This window comes from Strix uralensis, chromosome 19 (assembly GCF_047716275.1).
Source record: "Strix uralensis isolate ZFMK-TIS-50842 chromosome 19, bStrUra1, whole genome shotgun sequence".
Classification (NCBI taxonomy): Eukaryota; Metazoa; Chordata; class Aves; order Strigiformes; family Strigidae; genus Strix; species Strix uralensis.
In genome coordinates, this window is record NC_133990.1 from 8,796,631 (window position 1) to 8,813,770 (window position 17,140).

Genomic DNA, 17,140 nt, shown 5'->3' on the forward strand with positions numbered 1-17,140 from the left:
TCACCCGGCGTGAAGGGTGCCAGGAGGGAAGAGCAGGAAGGGTGTCCCAAGGCTGAAGAGGTAACTGCATGCACCAACCAAAGTGACGCTAAGACATTTTTTAACTAAACAGCTGTAAAGAAAGAAACATGGGTGCTAAGAAGGAGAGGAGATAAAGATCTACCCATGCAACACAGCCACAACCCTGCCTGGCATCCCTCTGTCCTGTGCCCAAGTTAATTTTTGGATGCTCCTTTTCAATCCTGCTCCTGTGTCTGGGCTGCCATCCCTCTCCTTGTCCCGCTCCAGGGGAATCTCCAGGACGCTGCCGGCCAGCTGCCGGCCCTCCGTGACCAGACGGCGTTGGACAGTGACATGGTACGGCCGCGCGCACGCCCGGATCCTGCTCCGGGACGGAGGCGGCTGCGTGCCCGGGGCACCGGTGCACCCAGTCCCTCGGTGTCAGGGCACGGTCCCAGCAGGGCTGGGCAGCGATGCTGGAGGGGGTCAGTGCTCCTGTGGGTGCCATCTCACCCGGCTACGTGGCCAGGGTTGACCCCCTAATCCCTTTTTTCCCCAGAAAAAGCTGAAGGAAAGGCTGAGCCTCTACCCAGCCCCGGAGGAGGCGAGCAACATGGTGCGCTGGGAGGTGCTGGAGGATTGCCTGGTGGGCAGCAAAGCGGGAGGAGGAGAAGGAGGAGGAGAAGGCCGAGCTCTGTCAGTGGTGAGTGCTGGGGCATCCCAGCTATGGGAGTGGGACTCAGCAGGACCGCAGCCCCCCGGGCCTCGGCGGAGGTTTGCTCAGCACTTCTCTTCCCTGTGCATCCCGCCGGGAGGCAGGACCTGGCACCAGCAGAGCCAGGGCAGCTCCTCGGCTGCCCCAACAGAGACCTCCTCATCGTCCTCATCGTCTGTGCCACCGACAGCCCCCAACAGCCCCTCCGTGGGGCAAGGGAGCGCCCGAAACCCTTGGGGTGACCGCGCAGCCCCCTGTCCTTGCTCAACGTTGGGCAGGACCACGGCTCCCTGCCCTCCTGGTCTCTCTGGGGCTGGTAGGTGGGAGCCGGGGACAGCGGAGGGACATTTTGGGGCAAACCCCAGCATTCTGCACCATGAGATGGTTTCCAAATCCTACCTGGGGCTGCTGCTCCTGAAATGAAGGCGCAGCCCATTAGGCTGGGAAGCGGGTCTGGTCCAGCAGCTCTGGAGTTCAGAATCCCATTGCTGGAGAGAAGAATGCCTTGCTGTTGTGTCAGGTGGCATCAGCAGGGGGTTTGCTGATCTCCAGGATCGGCTGCTGAAATGACTCTGCAGGCACAGAGGTGGCCAAAGGACTAAAGGGACTGGGGAGGGGCCGGGCGGCTGGGGCGCCCGGGGGTCCCTGTGGGTTGGGCGGTCTCTGCCTTTGGGGTACTTGAGTTTGGCTCCGTGAGCTGGGGGGTTTGAGGACAGGGCGGGTGGCCCTTGCTGCTGCACTTCCGCCCATAAACCTGCTCCCCTTTGCCTCCTCTTCGCAGGATGGCAGTGAGGGCCAGGCTGCCCCCGCCGAGCCCCCCACTGCAGACATGGACACCCCGCCTGGGGCAAGCTCAGCGCTGGGACTGAAGGGACCAGGGACACAGCCTGCACCCAGGACCAGCAAAGGGACCAGCAAGGGGACTCCACAGACACAGCCTGGCTCCCCGGCGACGCAGAGAGCACCAGTGGCCCCTGAGAAGGGGGCAGGTGCTTCCTCAGATAAGACAAAGACTTGTGATGCCCGTGCCACTACGCTGGGGACAGAGTCAGGGGCCCCTGACACCCAGACCTCCACCCCAGGGGCACAGCCAGGGGCCTCTGACACCCAGAGTGCTACCCCAGGGGTGCAGCCAAGTACCCCCAGCACCCAAACGGTGGAGGCTCTCCACCAGATCAGGCAGCTCAGCCACCTCTGTGCCAGCCTGAAGGAGCAGGTGGCCCGGCTGGAAGCCACTAAGTCAGAGCACGCCGAGCTTGAGAAGCTGCGCCTGCTCTCCTCGGAGGGAGGTAGGAGCCCCTGGGGGGGCTGGCAGGGGGGTGTTTGGCATGGGGACACCCTGGGCTGGGGGCTCGTTGTGCTCAGAGCCTGGCCTCAAAGGCGAGACCCCCTCACTGACAGCATGTCCCCTCGGACCACATCTAGACAAGGAGAGCATCACCAGCGTCCTGGCCGACCTCCAGGGCCGGGTGTCCTCGCTGCAGGGCCTGACCAGTGACCTGCAGGGCGAGAATGGGAAGGTGAGCTGGCAGCAGTCCCTGGGGGGGCTGCGGGGATGCCAGGGGGGAGTTGGGCAGGGAGGAGGCAGCTGAAGGGCCCCTGGGCTGGGACAACAGAGGGGGCTGTGCCCTGACTCATCCGCCACTGCCTTTCCCAGATCAGGCAGCTGGAAGATGCCGTTGGAAAGCTGGAGGTAGCTGGAGCCAACTGGAAAGGGGATGTCAGCGAGCAGATCACCCTGCAACTGGGGTAAAAGGACGGACAGGGTTTCCTACCCTGCAGGAGGAGCCCGGGGGGACAAGGGACACCCCCTGAGCGGCCCTGTGGAGGCTAAGCCTGCCTGTGCCCCTGTCTCACTGACCAGGTCCACGCTGCAGGAGATGAGGCGTAAGCTGAAGGAGCTGGAAGAGCAGCAGGAGATGACCAAGGCCACGCTGGAGCGGTTGGTGGCCAAGACGGCTGACGAGCTGCAGGAGCAGGTGAGGTCCAGGGGCAGCGCTCCCACCGCCACAGCTCGGTGGGGTGGTCCTGGAGGGGTTCCCAGCCACATCCTCTGGCTGGCTGGGGCCATCGAGCCTCCACAGCACCCGGATTTGTTGACTGCATCCACCTCATCTCAGAGCCGACTCCTTCTCCCCTTCCTGCAGCTGGGCGAGCCGAGGGCGACGGTGGCGAGCACAGGGCAGGAGCAGGCAGAGGCACAGGCAGCGTGCCCCGACTGCAGCGGGGACATCCGCAAGCAGTTGGGGCAGCTCCTGCAGCGCCACGAGAAGCTCCAGGAGGTGGTGGACGATTTAGTGTCGCGGCAGGCAGTGGTCAAGGTGGTAAGGCAGATTCCAGGGAGGAGCCAGGTAAGGAGATGCCGGCATGGGGGGCTTGGGAGGGGGTTGCCAGCACCCCCCCAGCTGGTTGTGCTTCACTGTAACGTGGGGGAGCCCCTCACCGCCTCCCAGATTAGTTGGTACAAGTGAGCAGCATGGCAGGAAATTAAAGCCTTGATGCAAATGTCCTGTTGGCACTGAGAGCCCATGGCCACCGGGCAAGTAACCCGGGTCTGTCCCCACGGGGGCAGCCAGCCCCCCCTTGCACGGCACCACCTTGTCATCTTCCTCCCTGAAGCAGGACGAGGAGCTGCTGAAGCGCATCCAGGCCACCGTCACGCAGGTGCAAGGCGACTACGAGAAGCTCAATTCTGTCACCACGAACCTCCTGAATGACCGTCACCAGAAGGAGAAAGATATGGAGGTAGGTGGCTGAAACCCCCTCGGGGTCAGAGCATCCTCCAGGCAGACCCCAGGCTGGGGACCACAAGGGATTTGTCTGCACCCCCCCAAACCTCGCAGCCCTGTGGAGGTTCACTGTACCTTTCCTGGAGGTTTGGGTGAGGTGGGGGGAGCGGGGGTTGCTCAGCTGGCCAGGAGGCAGCTCCAACCCTGCCGCGGTGTCATGGGATGCTTTTCTGTGTTGGAAGGCTCTGTTCCGGTCCCTGGAGAGGCTGGAGAAGGAGAAGGCGAACAAGGAAGACCTGGTGCTGGGAACTGATGTGGTATGGCCTTGGGGGGTCCTGGCACCACCCAAGGGGGTGCTGGGCAGGGTGACGAACACCCCTTGTGCCTTGGGGGCTCAGTGGCAGAACTGGCCTGGGGGAGGGAGGGTTTCCAGACTGGCTGTGGCTCCTTCCCCAGGTGCCTCTGTCTTCCCCTGGGTCCCTTCAGCTGGTGTGACCAACCCCACGGGGGTGATGGGGCGAGTGGGGCCACACAGCCACTTCTCCCTGTCCTCCTGCCACGAGCTGGCCCTGCCCATCATCCCTCCATCCTTTCCTCACTGCTCTCCTGCCTTTCCCCGCTGCTAGAAAGCAGACAAAACCGCCCTGGCCGGCAAAGTGAGTCGCACCCAGTTTGAGGCGAGCATGGAGCGGCTGAATGAGAGGATGCAGGAGACGCTGAGCCGGGTGGCGGGGCAGGAGCAGGGCTGGCACCAGGTCCAGCGGCAGCTCAGTGAAGAGATGGACTCCAAGGTGAGGGGTGGCACGTCCCCGCTGCGCAAAACTGGCACCTTCGGGGCTTGGCAGCCTAAGGCAGCATCCCTCTGAGGATCCCCCCTCCTGGCTTTTCATGGGGAACATGATGTCCCAGCCCGGGGCAGCTGGCTGAGGGTGTGTGTCTGTCCGTAGCTGGACCGCCTGGAGCTGGGGCCTTTCCGGCAGCAGCTGGAGGAGCACTGGAGGAGCATCCTGGAGCAGCTCAAGGAGAAGGAGCCGCTGACGGAGGCTGACGATGCAGCTGGGATGAAGAAGTGAGTGCGATGGGGGTGGCGATGGCTTCTCCTCCCACCGGTAGCAGGTTCCCGATGTTAAAGGAGGCACGAGGAGGGGGACCTGCAGGATGGAGCCCTCCCGAACCAAAAGTGGGATGTGGGTGCAAAGGTTTTCTGGAGCAAGGGTGGGGAACGGCGACTTGTCCCCCTGGGCAGGGGCGTGACACGCGGCGCCGCAGAGCTGGGTTGTGACCTGCCCTCCTGGCGAGGGGCAGGGGGGTAATTAGCGCTGACGAAGTGATGAAACCGGTGTGAGGGCTGGTTGGGATGGCAGCTATGGGTGCCTGCGCCCTTCGCCTCCCATCCCTGCCTGCCCTGGGCAGCCACAGGCAGCTGCCAGGTTTCGGAGGTGCCCGCAGGGCCGAGGCGAGCGTGTCCCTGTCCTCGGGGCAGCTGTGACAAAACTCATCCTGAAAAATGTGGGAATCCTGCATCCCCCAGGCCCGGCGTTTGTACCCCAGCAAGAGGTACAGGAACACCCGCATTCTGTCCTTGCTGGTACCCCCAGTTCCCATGGGACTGGGGTGCTGTGCGTGCCTGTGGGCGTAGTTCCCGTAATGGTGGTTTTTGGGTGCTCCCCTCAGTGGATTCTCCGGTGCCTAGTACGAGGTGGAGCTTTTTCCCAAGCGGGAGCCCACAACCAACTGCTCTCCCCCATCGTACCCCCTTGATTTTGTAGTCAGCCGGTGGGTTGTGACCTTGTTGGGGTGGGGTGGGGTGGGGTGGGGGGTAAGCCAGGCTCAAAACCCTGCGGTTCCCCCCGCAAATACCATAACTCATTACAATGCAGTGCCCAGCACCTTGCTGCTGCCTGCCAGCTGCCTGCCTGTGTGCAGGCAGGGCTGTATCCCCCCCAGGAACTCACCCAGCCCTTTCCCCCCCCCCCCACAGGCAGCTGCTGGCCCATTTTCACTGCCTGTCCTGCGACCGGCCCCTCAGCATGCTGGTGCCTGGCCCGTGAGTACCGTCCGGCACCGGTGCATCGGGGGGTGCGTGGGTGATTCGGAGGAGAGACGGGTGCTGGCAGTGCCCCGCTGTGCCCGGCACGGGGGTTAGGGTGTCTGCCTGGGGGGTGCAGCCCTCCTGAGCCCCTCCCTGGGGGCAGTGGGATGCCAATGGGGTACAAGCCTGTGGGTTTTGGGGCACTGCCCCGAGCTGGGGTGGGTCGTGTGTCTCCTGTCACCCACCCACGGCTCCTGCCCTCCCCAGGCACATCGCGGCCATCCCGTCCAGGCCACCGCTCCCCCTCCGCCTTGCCAGGCGCTCCCATACTGTCGTGGAGCTGGAGCAAACACGGCAGCACAGCCACAGGTAGGGGACACGGGGACCCGGCCCCTGGGGTGCAGGTTGGCCCTGCCCTGGAGAGGGAGAACTCTTCCCAGGGTGGGGGTGAAGGGATGCAGGGGGGGCCTGGGCAGGGCAGGGGAGCAGAGATGTGCTGCAGAGGGGTCAGCTGTGCTTGTCCCCGGTCTGTGGCGTTTTACAGCCCTCCCTGCGCTGCCCTGTCTAGCCCAGGTCTGTGTCTCAGTGGTGCTGAAGCCACATGTGGTGAGCTGTGTCTGGTCTCAGCCTGACCTCAGGCTTCACGGGGGAGTCAGCTGCCTCCTGTGAAACAAGTCACCGAAATTAAACACTGCAGCTGGGACAGCCCAGCTCCTGCCTCCCGGTGTCCCTTGCGTAGGGTGCAGGGACCTGCCATGGCCGTGACCAGCTCACCAGGGCCACGGGGAAAGAGCAGATCCAGCACAGCTGGACAGGCGTGGGTCTCCTTCAGCAGTCGGAGGGCACCCGGGAGGGACATACCCCAGCGGGGAGCACGCGCGGCCCCCTCCCTGGCGTAGTAGGGTGAAGCACGGGGTGCCGCGGTGCTGGGTGCTGAGCATCCCTGTGCTCCGTCCCACAGGGAGCGGGTGGCCGAGTGCGGGTACCCCCGCGTGCCGCGGCGCCGCAGGGGCCGGCACACCCTCACCCACCCGCTGCAGCGCTGCCCGCACCCCCAGCCCCACCCGCCCAGGGCCCCGCGGCCGCTCCAGCCCCGCGCCCTGCTCCCCATCAAGGTAAGGATGACGAAGGTAGGGATACAGCGGGGGCAAGCGAGGCTGGGAGGGTGATGCTGAGCATCCAGGGTGGGGGTGGGGGGATCCGTGCCTCGGTTTCCCCAGGGGGAGCTGGGTGGGGGGGTTTGCCTGGGAATGCTGATTTGGGCCCCGTGTTTCAGCCAATCCCCTCTCTCCTTCCCAGCACGACGAGACGGAGCTGTTGGGCCAGGATGGCCACATCTACAGGGGCCGGCGGGTCAGGCAGCTGCCTGTGCTCGTGGGCGAGGAGGGTACGTCTGGGCCACGCTTGGGGAGGGGATGTGGCGGGGGTGAACTGGGCAGTGGAGTGGGCAGGGTGCCCGCGGGGTGCCAGGTTTTCCCCCTTTCCCCGCCGTGTGTTCTCCCTGGCTCCCCCCAGCCCAGCTCCCTCTGCTCCCTCCTGCCAGACTTCCCCAGGGCCAAGCCCAAGCTGTCCCCGAGGCAGTGGGATGCGAGGGACACCGACCGCCTGCTCTCCCGGCCCCAGAGCACTGCGTCCTCGCTCAGCCAACCAGGTACGGCCCTGCCAGGGCACCGGGGTGGGGGGAGAGGGCACCCTGCTGTGTCCTGGTGGGTGGGGGCAAGCAGGGTGGGATGGGGGTTTGGGGTGGAGTGGGGTGGGAGCAGGATGGAGGGGGAGGACTGGAAGATGGGGCAATCGATCCCCATGTTGGAGCCAGAGCAAGGTGGAGGGATGTGGCGGGGTGGTCCTGGCCGCTGCGGGACAAGAGCCTGTCTGCTTCAGGGTGGGGGCCAGGACCCCATTTCTGGGTGTCTCTGGCCAGGCAGGGGGGCTAACCCCCAGGGGCTGCAGGGGGGCTAACCCCTGCCCCTCTCCCCCAGGCATCCCCACCTCGCCAGAGCACAGGCCAGCCTCCTCCCACGGCCGCCTCTCCCAGGCACGGGGGCTCCTCGTGCCCCTCCAGCCCTCGTGGGACGGATCCAGCACCCCGGAAGCCAGGCCGGACTGGGGGTCCCCGACTGAACCCCCACCACCCCGGCCACCGAGCAGGCAAGCGAGCATCTCTGGCCAGCAGCAATAAAGGGCGATGGGCAGCCAAGCACCTGCGTGGCCTGAGTGGGGTGGCCCTGGGCTGGGATCTTCCCGTCGTGCATAAGGAGGGGTCGCAGCATCCCTTGTCCTGCGGCCACGTGTGGCCAGAGGAGCTGAAACCAGCCCCTGTCCAACCCCCCTCCCAGGGTCTGTGCCGGCCCCGTGCTGCCACGCTCTCCCTGACACCCCCTGGCCTCCATGAACCACTTTTCGGCCCCGATGGCTCCTGACAGGGAGCTTGTGGCCCCCAAAAGGCTCTGGGGGAGCCCACGCTAAAGCAGGAGGATGATGACGCTCCGTTGCTGCTGAAGGTGGTGGGAGATGGGGACCGCGGTGGGAAGGGTGGCAGCAGGACATGGCTTTAACGCCGAAAGGGAATCCCACCCCAAGCCCGCTGGTTGGCTATCGCTTATCCCGCGGGATGAGCATCACTGAGCAGGTTTCCTTATCTGCTCATGGATTGTCACCCCCTTGTCCCTCTTCCAACGCTGCCATTGATGGAAAGAGGAAGGCACTGACCCCACTGCTGCCGGGCTCGGGGCAGCTGATGATTCCCCCCTCCGGAGCGAAGCACCATAACCCCTTCTCTGCCCCCAGCCCTGGGGACACACATCCCCTCCTTTCTCTTACGCCACCCCCATTGCTTGGGGCTGCTTTTCCCCAGCCCCCTTCTGCCACCCCTCACCGTCAGATGGGAGAAAGGTGTGCTGAGACCTGGCATAAGTCGTGTCACGAATGGAGCGGTACTGGGCAGGGAAACTGCAGTCCCTAGAAGCGACGTGGCGGGGGGACCTGGGGGTGTCACGGCTGGGGACATGTGGCCGTGTGTATGGGGGAGCCGGGGCTGTCCCAGCACAACGTGCAAAGCACCGGGGACAGCCCCAACTCCCCTGTGCACACACGCAGTGACACGTGGCGGGGGGGGGGAGACACACCAAGCTGGCGGAGCGCAGGCAGAGCGCAGGCAGAGCGCAGGCAGCACGTGGGACTCGGCGCAGCCTCCTGGGGGGGGCCTGTCCCCACTGGTAATGCTGCGGCTTGGGGGGGGGCTCACGCCCATTCTCGGTGCCCTTGCAGGGATGTGCTGCCAGCAAAGAGAGAAGGCAGGGACAGCTGGTGTTAAAAAAGTGATTTTTATTTTTTTATTATTTTTGAATTAATAAAAAACCTTCGACCTGTTTTTTGTTGTTTCTTTCTTCTTTTTTTGTTTTTGTTTTTTTTTTAGCAAGATTGATTTGAAAACTAAAAAAGCTCCCCCCAGCTCCCCCCTCTCTGGGGAAGGGCCATGAATGGCAGTTGCAGGGACAGGAGGGGCATCGCCTTGATAAATCCCCCTATGCCCTGGGGGTGCCGAGGGAGGGAGGATGGGGTTGGGGGGGGTCCGGGGGGGTCTGTGCAAGAAGCCAGGCTGAATTTCCGAAGCCAGAGAAGAGGCGTGTTTGCTCTGGGCGCTGCGACAAGCGTCCAGGAAATCCAGAGCCAGGGATGGGGGGGCCAGTGGCTCTGTGTCTGTGGCCACGATCCGGGGTGCCAACAGCTGCCTCCATTTATTTTCCGTTATTTCCCCCCCACCCTTCCTTCTCCTGCCCTGCTGCAGGGATGCTGGGGGGGGAGCCACAGGGAAACCCCCCCACCCACCCAGCAGCCACCTCCGTGCTGCTGCTCCTTCTCTCTGGATTTATATACTATAGTTATATATTTAAAAAAAAAAATGGGGGGAGAAAAGACCAGCTAGTGACTCTTGCAGAGGCTCTCATGGGCCGGTGGCCTCCCCGGCAGCATGTCCCGTCCCGCCCCCCCCTTAAAAATAATAATAAAACCACAGGGGTGGCGGGGGGATGGTGCGTTGGGGACACGGCATCTGCCCGACCTGACCAACCCAGACCTAGGTTGCCATCCCGTCAGCATCAAACCTCAGCGTTTTCTCTCCAGCCCCAAGACCCTCCCCTTGCTGTTGCTGCACCACTGTGCTGATGGGGCCTGTGCTATTTTAGGGAGTCTTACAGCTTTTCCTGCCGGTCCCGAGTGCTGTCTAGACAGCTTGAGCAGCCCCTGGGCGTAGCTTTAGCACTCCTGAGCCCCCCGCTCTGCCGCTGACTTGGAGGTAAGACTTAGGGGCACTCCAAGGAGGGTTTAGCTTCTTGCCTCAGTGCATCTTGTTCCCATCTCTTAATCTCTCTGCTCCCTCTTTGAATTCAGTCCTCCCAGTTTGGAAGAGAAGAATACAGACTAGAGGCTTTGGTTTTAATGCCTGAGAACAGGTATCTGGTGTCATTTAGAAGAGCGAGTTCTGCTTCCTGCTTGCCCACCCTCATCCTTTCTTGGAAATGGTCTTTGAGTGCCTCACCCAAGGGGGTGCTCTGACCGTGTGACGGCCCGACCTGGAGGTTTCTAAGGGAAAAGAAATGCTTGTCGATTATTTTTGTAAGTACTTTGATGGATCCCTCGGGCTCGAAGATTTTTCCCAGTGTTTGAATACTTCCTGGGGCTGTCTGGATGCCTGTGTTTAGCTGCGTTTCTTTTTTCCCCGCTCTCACGGCTCCTTTGCTTCGGTGCAAGGTGCGAGAAATCTGTGTGTTGATGCAGTCAGCAGCAGCCTTCCACCATTGCCACGTCTGAGGGAGAGGGTAAAATCTGTCACGCTTTTGACACCTCAGCCAATAAATCAATGGAGGTGCTTCCTTGCCGGGACTGGGCTTGTCTGGGAGAGTTTCAGGGGGGAGCAGGGTGCCGGACGGGCAGGATGGTCTCTGTGCACGGCGCAGCCACGGGCTGCAGGGAGCTGCGTCAAAATATTCGACGTCACCAGTTGTATTTTGTGTCGTCACAGTGGAAAAGGCAGCGGGGAGCCCGGGCCCTGCCCGCCGCCGGGGCCGCCGCGTCGCCTGGCAACGGGAGGCGCTGCGTTATCCCGCCCTGTAAACACGGGCACGTGGGCAGCGGGCTCGGCCAATGGGCAGCGGGCAGCGGCGGGTGGTGGCCAATGAGGAAAGGGAAGGGGTGGGCTCAGGGTGAGGGGCGGGGCTAGGGGAGAGCAGAGCGGCGGCGGGGACGGACGAGTAAGGTTGGGGGTGCGCGGTCGGGAGAGGGGGCCTGGGGGGCCTGGGGGGCCTGGGGGGCCCGGGGGGCTGGCGAGAAAGTGAGGCGGGGGGCAGGGGCAGGCAGAGCTGGGTATGAGGCTGGGGGTGGCCGGGGAAGGAGACACCCCTCCCTCTCCCCCAGACAGCCCTGCCCTCGGGGGGTCACCGTGTCACCCGCGCCCCCACCGCTTCGACCACTTCCTGTGGTGAGGAGGAGGAGGAGGAGGAGGAGGAGGAGGGCGGCTGCCCATCCCTCCCAGCCGCCCAGGTCCCCTCGAGGCAAAAGGGGTGCTGTCGTGTCCCCCCCGGTCAGGCTCGGTGTTTTCGGGCAGGGCAGCAGCCATGGACCCGCTCAGCCTGTCCCAGCTGCTGGACGTCGCCATCGGGACGCCCCAGGTCGGGGCCGTCAACTTCCCGGCGCTGCACAGCCTGCTGCAGGCCATGCTCAGGCACCTGGGCCTGCAGGACCTGCCTGCCCTGGGGCGAGGGCACAGCCCGACCCCCCTCCTGGGGCGGGACCAGCCCCCCGAGGCACCCCCGAGAGAAGAAGGGGGACAGGGCGGAGGCCCAGGCACAGAGTCGCTCACGCCCGCGAAGGACCCGCTGCAGGGGACCGTGAGCACTCCCCAGGACGCCTCCGTGGCCGCTGACGCGGGGCAGATGAAGGCAAAGATTGAAGAGAACGAGAGCAGCACCTCCAAGGTAGAGGCTCTTCCCCGTTCCCTGGGTGCCCCCCCGTGAGACACCCCCTCCTCTGGGGTCTGCACCACCATTGTGGTGCCCTTAGGTCTGGTTTAAGCCTGAGCTCGAGGTGGTATGTGGGGCTTCACTGTGGGAAAGGGATGGAGTTTTGGGGAGAAAGAGCTGGGGCTGAAATGCTGCTCCAGTTGCTCTGGGTTCTCCCCAAGTTGCCATCAGCAAGTCGTGGGTCCGGTACAGCAGCCGGTGCCCTCGGCTCCAGCAGGCAGAGGCTCAGCACCTGTGGAGATCCAGCCCTACCACTCTCCATCCCTCCCTTCCCCACTCCTGAGCCACAGCCAGGTACGGCACCCGCTCCTCAGGCAGCTGAGAGGCTCCATCAGCACCTCATGGGCCTCATCTCGCAGCCCAAATCCCCTTGGCTTGCCCAAGGGCTAGACCCAGCACTGGTGGGGACTGGAGAGGGGCCTCATCCTGCACAGCGCTGAGCCGTCTGGGGCTGCGAGCATCCCCAGTGGGAAGAAATAAGCTCAGGTTCAAGGAAACGGTCACCTTGGGTGCTGCAGGGCCGGATCCTGCTGGGGCTGGGACATGTAGGGAGAAGGCAGCAGGGAGGGTTTCCCCGGGTGGCTGAGCTCACCCTCCTCGGGGCAGGCCCCTGCTTGATCGCTCCCCGCTTCGTTAGCCGCGGTTGCCGCTGCCCTCGCGGGCCAGGCTGTGGTTGAGAGGGTGGCAGCAGCTCTTTGCCCTTTGGATCGGCTTCAGTAGTCTTGCCCAGAGCCCGGTGTGGGGAGGCAGGGCTGGATCTGTCCCCGCTTACTTGGGCTGTGCAGTGGGCCCCCCCCGGGGCAGGGTTGGGGGGGGTCTCTGGGGAGCTGCTGCCCCTTCTTGGCTGCTGAAGGTGTGATGAATGGTAAGTGCTGCCCGCAGTGCAGTGCCCCCGGGACTCACCCCCGCCACTCCCCTCTCTCAGGCCGTGGCTCTCTCCCAGGATCTCCTCGAGGAGATGGGCAGGATGAAGGCGGCGCAGTCCCGCATGGAGGAGGACATTCGGATGATCCGCGAGACGCTTGGCATGGTGAGCTGCTGCCGGTGTCCCCAGGAGGCAGCTGGGCCCTCACCCCGCTCCCTGCCTCTGTGTCACCCTGCCACCCCTGCCCCACGGCCCTGGGTGTCACCCGGCGTGAAGGGTGCCAGGAGGGAAGAGCAGGAAGGGTGTCCCAAGGCTGAAGAGGTAACTGCATGCACCAACCAAAGTGATGCTAAGACATTTTTTAACTAAACAGCTGTAAAGAAAGAAACATGGGTGCTAAGAAGGAGAGGAGATAAAGATCTACCCATGCAACACAGCCACAACCCTGCCTGGCATCCCTCTGTCCTGTGCCCAAGTTAATTTTTGGATGCTCCTTTTCAATCCTGCTCCTGTGTCTGGGCTGCCATCCCTCTCCTTGTCCCGCTCCAGGGGAATCTCCAGGACGCTGCCGGCCAGCTGCCGGCCCTCCGTGACCAGACGGCGTTGGACAGTGACATGGTACGGCCGCGCGCACGCCCGGATCCTGCTCCGGGACGGAGGCGGCTGCGTGCCCGGGGCACCGGTGCACCCAGTCCCTCGGTGTCAGGGCACGGTCCCAGCAGGGCTGGGCAGCGATGCTGGAGGGGGTCAGTGCTCCTGTGGGTGCCATCTCACCCGGCTACGTGGCCAGGGTTGACCCCCTAATCCCTTTTTTCCCCAGAAAAAGCTGAAGGAAAGGCTGAGCCTCTACCCAGCCCCGGAGGAGGCGAGCAACATGGTGCGCTGGGAGGTGCTGGAGGATTGCCTGGTGGGCAGCAAAGCGGGAGGAGGAGAAGGAGGAGGAGAAGGCCGAGCTCTGTCAGTGGTGAGTGCTGGGGCATCCCAGCTATGGGAGTGGGACTCAGCAGGACCGCAGCCCCCCGGGCCTCGGCGGAGGTTTGCTCAGCACTTCTCTTCCCTGTGCATCCCGCCGGGAGGCAGGACCTGGCACCAGCAGAGCCAGGGCAGCTCCTCGGCTGCCCCAACAGAGACCTCCTCATCGTCTGTGCCACCGACAGCCCCCAACAGCCCCTCCGTGGGGCAAGGGAGCGCCCGAAACCCTTGGGGTGACCGCGCAGCCCCCTGTCCTTGCTCAACGTTGGGCAGGACCACGGCTCCCTGCCCTCCTGGTCTCTCTGGGGCTGGTAGGTGGGAGCCGGGGACAGCGGAGGGACATTTTGGGGCAAACCCCAGCATTCTGCACCATGAGATGGTTTCCAAATCCTACCTGGGGCTGCTGCTCCTGAAATGAAGGCGCAGCCCATTAGGCTGGGAAGCGGGTCTGGTCCAGCAGCTCTGGAGTACAGAATCCCATTGCTGGAGAGAAGAATGCCTTGCTGTTGTGTCAGGTGGCATCAGCAGGGGGTTTGCTGATCTCCAGGATCGGCTGCTGAAATGACTCTGCAGGCACAGAGGTGGCCAAAGGACTAAAGGGACTGGGGAGGGGCCGGGCGGCTGGGGCGCCCGGGGGTCCCTGTGGGTTGGGCGGTCTCTGCCTTTGGGGTACTTGAGTTTGGCTCCGTGAGCTGGGGGGTTTGAGGACAGGGCGGGTGGCCCTTGCTGCTGCACTTCCGCCCATAAACCTGCTCCCCTTTGCCTCCTCTTCGCAGGATGGCAGTGAGGGCCAGGCTGCCCCCGCCGAGCCCCCCACTGCAGACATGGACACCCCGCATGGGGCAAGCTCAGCGCTGGGACTGAAGGGACCAGGGACACAGCCTGCACTCAGGACCAGCAAAGGGACCAGCAAGGGGACTCCACAGACACAGCCTGGCTCCCCGGCGACGCAGAGAGCACCAGTGGCCCCTGAGAAGGGGGCAGGTGCTTCCTCAGATAAGACAAAGACTTGTGATGCCCGTGCCACTACGCTGGGGACAGAGTCAGGGGCCCCTGACACCCAGACCTCCACCCCAGGGGCACAGCCAGGGGCCTCTGACACCCAGAGTGCTACCCCAGGGGTGCAGCCAAGTACCCCCAGCACCCAAACGGTGGAGGCTCTCCACCAGATCGGGCAGCTCAGCCACCTCTGTGCCAGCCTGAAGGAGCAGGTGGCCCGGCTGGAAGCCACTAAGTCAGAGCACGCCGAGCTTGAGAAGCTGCGCCTGCTCTCCTCGGAGGGAGGTAGGAGCCCCTGGGGGGGCTGGCAGGGGGGTGTTTGGCATGGGGACACCCTGGGCTGGGGGCTCGTTGTGCTCAGAGCCTGGCCTCAAAGGCGAGACCCCCTCACTGACAGCATGTCCCCTCGGACCACATCTAGACAAGGAGAGCATCACCAGCGTCCTGGCCGACCTCCAGGGCCGGGTGTCCTCGCTGCAGGGCCTGACCAGTGACCTGCAGGGCGAGAATGGGAAGGTGAGCTGGCAGCAGTCCCTGGGGGGGCTGCGGGGATGCCAGGGGGGAGTTGGGCAGGGAGGAGGCAGCTGAAGGGCCCCTGGGCTGGGACAACAGAGGGGGCTGTGCCCTGACTCATCCGCCACTGCCTTTCCCAGATCAGGCAGCTGGAAGATGCCGTTGGAAAGCTGGAGGTAGCTGGAGCCAACTGGAAAGGGGATGTCAGCGAGCAGATCACCCTGCAACTGGGGTAAAAGGACGGACAGGGTTTCCTACCCTGCAGGAGGAGCCCGGGGGGACAAGGGACACCCCCTGAGCGGCCCTGTGGAGGCTAAGCCTGCCTGTGCCCCTGTCTCACTGACCAGGTCCACGCTGCAGGAGATGAGGCGTAAGCTGAAGGAGCTGGAAGAGCAGCAGGAGATGACCAAGGCCACGCTGGAGCGGTTGGTGGCCAAGACGGCTGACGAGCTGCAGGAGCAGGTGAGGTCCAGGGGCAGCGCTCCCACCGCCACAGCTCGGTGGGGTGGTCCTGGAGGGGTTCCCAGCCACATCCTCTGGCTGGCTGGGGCCATCGAGCCTCCACAGCACCCGGATTTGTTGACTGCATCCACCTCATCTCAGAGCCGACTCCTTCTCCCCTTCCTGCAGCTGGGCAAGCCGAGGGCGACGGTGGCGAGCACAGGGCAGGAGCAGGCAGAGGCGCAGGCAGCGTGCCCCGACTGCAGCGGGGACATCCGCAAGCAGTTGGGGCAGCTCCTGCAGCGCCACGAGAAGCTCCAGGAGGTGGTGGACGATTTAGTGTCGCGGCAGGCAGTGGTCAAGGTGGTAAGGCAGATTCCAGGGAGGAGCCAGGTAAGGAGATGCCGGCATGGGGGGCTTGGGAGGGGGTTGCCAGCACCCCCCCAGCTGGTTGTGCTTCACTGTAACGTGGGGGAGCCCCTCACCGCCTCCCAGATTAGTTGGTACAAGTGAGCAGCATGGCAGGAAATTAAAGCCTTGATGCAAATGTCCTGTTGGCACTGAGAGCCCATGGCCACCGGGCAAGTAACCCGGGTCTGTCCCCACGGGGGCAGCCAGCCCCCCCTTGCACGGCACCACCTTGTCATCTTCCTCCCTGAAGCAGGACGAGGAGCTGCTGAAGCGCATCCAGGCCACCGTCACGCAGGTGCAAGGCGACTACGAGAAGCTCAATTCTGTCACCACGAACCTCCTGAATGACCGTCACCAGAAGGAGAAAGATATGGAGGTAGGTGGCTGAAACCCCCTCGGGGTCAGAGCATCCTCCAGGCAGACCCCAGGCTGGGGACCACAAGGGATTTGTCTGCACCCCCCCAAACCTCGCAGCCCTGTGGAGGTTCACTGTACCTTTCCTGGAGGTTTGGGTGAGGTGGGGGGAGCGGGGGTTGCTCAGCTGGCCAGGAGGCAGCTCCAACCCTGCCGCGGTGTCATGGGATGCTTTTCTGTGTTGGAAGGCTCTGTTCCGGTCCCTGGAGAGGCTGGAGAAGGAGAAGGCGAACAAGGAAGACCTGGTGCTGGGAACTGATGTGGTATGGCCTTGGGGGGTCCTGGCACCACCCAAGGGGGTGCTGGGCAGGGTGACGAACACCCCTTGTGCCTTGGGGGCTCAGTGGCAGAACTGGCCTGGGGGAGGGAGGGTTTCCAGACTGGCTGTGGCTCCTTCCCCAGGTGCCTCTGTCTTCCCCTGGGTCCCTTCAGCTGGTGTGACCAACCCCACGGGGGTGATGGGGCGAGTGGGGCCACACAGCCACTTCTCCCTGTCCTCCTGCCACGAGCTGGCCCTGCCCATCATCCCTCCATCCTTTCCTCACTGCTCTCCTGCCTTTCCCCGCTGCTAGAAAGCAGACAAAACCGCCCTGGCCGGCAAAGTGAGTCGCACCCAGTTTGAGGCGAGCATGGAGCGGCTGAATGAGAGGATGCAGGAGACGCTGAGCCGGGTGGCGGGGCAGGAGCAGGGCTGGCACCAGGTCCAGCGGCAGCTCAGTGAAGAGATGGACTCCAAGGTGAGGGGTGGCACGTCCCCGCTGCGCAAAACTGGCACCTTCGGGGCTTGGCAGCCTAAGGCAGCATCCCTCTGAGGATCCCCCCTCCTGGCTTTTCATGGGGAACATGATGTCCCAGCCCGGGGCAGCTGGCTGAGGGTGTGTGTCTGTCCGTAGCTGGACCGCCTGGAGCTGGGGCCTTTCCGGCAGCAGCTGGAGGAGCACTGGAGGAGCATCCTGGAGCAGCTCAAGGAGAAGGAGCCGCTGACGGAGGCTGACGATGCAGCTGGGATGAAGAAGTGAGTGCGATGGGGGT

At 64.0% G+C, this 17,140-nt stretch overlaps 3 protein-coding genes across 3 annotated transcripts; all 3 read left to right on the forward strand.

Moving 5' to 3' along the window:
* The first annotated feature begins 1,478 nt into the window (after positions 1-1,478).
* Positions 1,479-4,232, forward strand: LOC141952237 (glutamine-rich protein 2-like). Its single transcript, XM_074889439.1, has 7 exons — positions 1,479-2,004; positions 2,141-2,235; positions 2,373-2,464; positions 2,580-2,694; positions 2,863-3,460; positions 3,687-3,761; positions 4,071-4,232. The coding sequence occupies exons 1-5, from the start codon at positions 1,545-1,547 to the stop codon at positions 3,184-3,186; spliced, it is 1,086 nt and encodes a 361-aa protein (XP_074745540.1). The 5' UTR covers positions 1,479-1,544; the 3' UTR covers positions 3,187-3,460; positions 3,687-3,761; positions 4,071-4,232.
* Positions 4,233-5,418: 1,186 nt separating this feature from the next.
* On the forward strand, positions 5,419-7,597 carry LOC141952074 (glutamine-rich protein 2-like). The gene is made up of 6 exons (XM_074889098.1): positions 5,419-5,491; positions 5,744-5,845; positions 6,438-6,591; positions 6,776-6,863; positions 7,020-7,127; positions 7,539-7,597. Exons 1-6 carry the CDS (start codon positions 5,475-5,477, stop codon positions 7,595-7,597), a joined length of 528 nt encoding a protein of 175 aa, XP_074745199.1. The 5' UTR covers positions 5,419-5,474.
* A 3,379-nt stretch (positions 7,598-10,976) lies between these two features.
* On the forward strand, positions 10,977-16,842 carry LOC141952236 (uncharacterized). Its single transcript, XM_074889438.1, has 11 exons — positions 10,977-11,448; positions 12,419-12,523; positions 12,908-12,976; positions 13,179-13,322; positions 14,107-14,614; positions 14,751-14,845; positions 14,983-15,074; positions 15,190-15,304; positions 15,473-16,070; positions 16,297-16,371; positions 16,681-16,842. The coding sequence occupies exons 1-9, from the start codon at positions 11,089-11,091 to the stop codon at positions 15,794-15,796; spliced, it is 1,812 nt and encodes a 603-aa protein (XP_074745539.1). The 5' UTR covers positions 10,977-11,088; the 3' UTR covers positions 15,797-16,070; positions 16,297-16,371; positions 16,681-16,842.
* Positions 16,843-17,140: the final 298 nt, after the last annotated feature.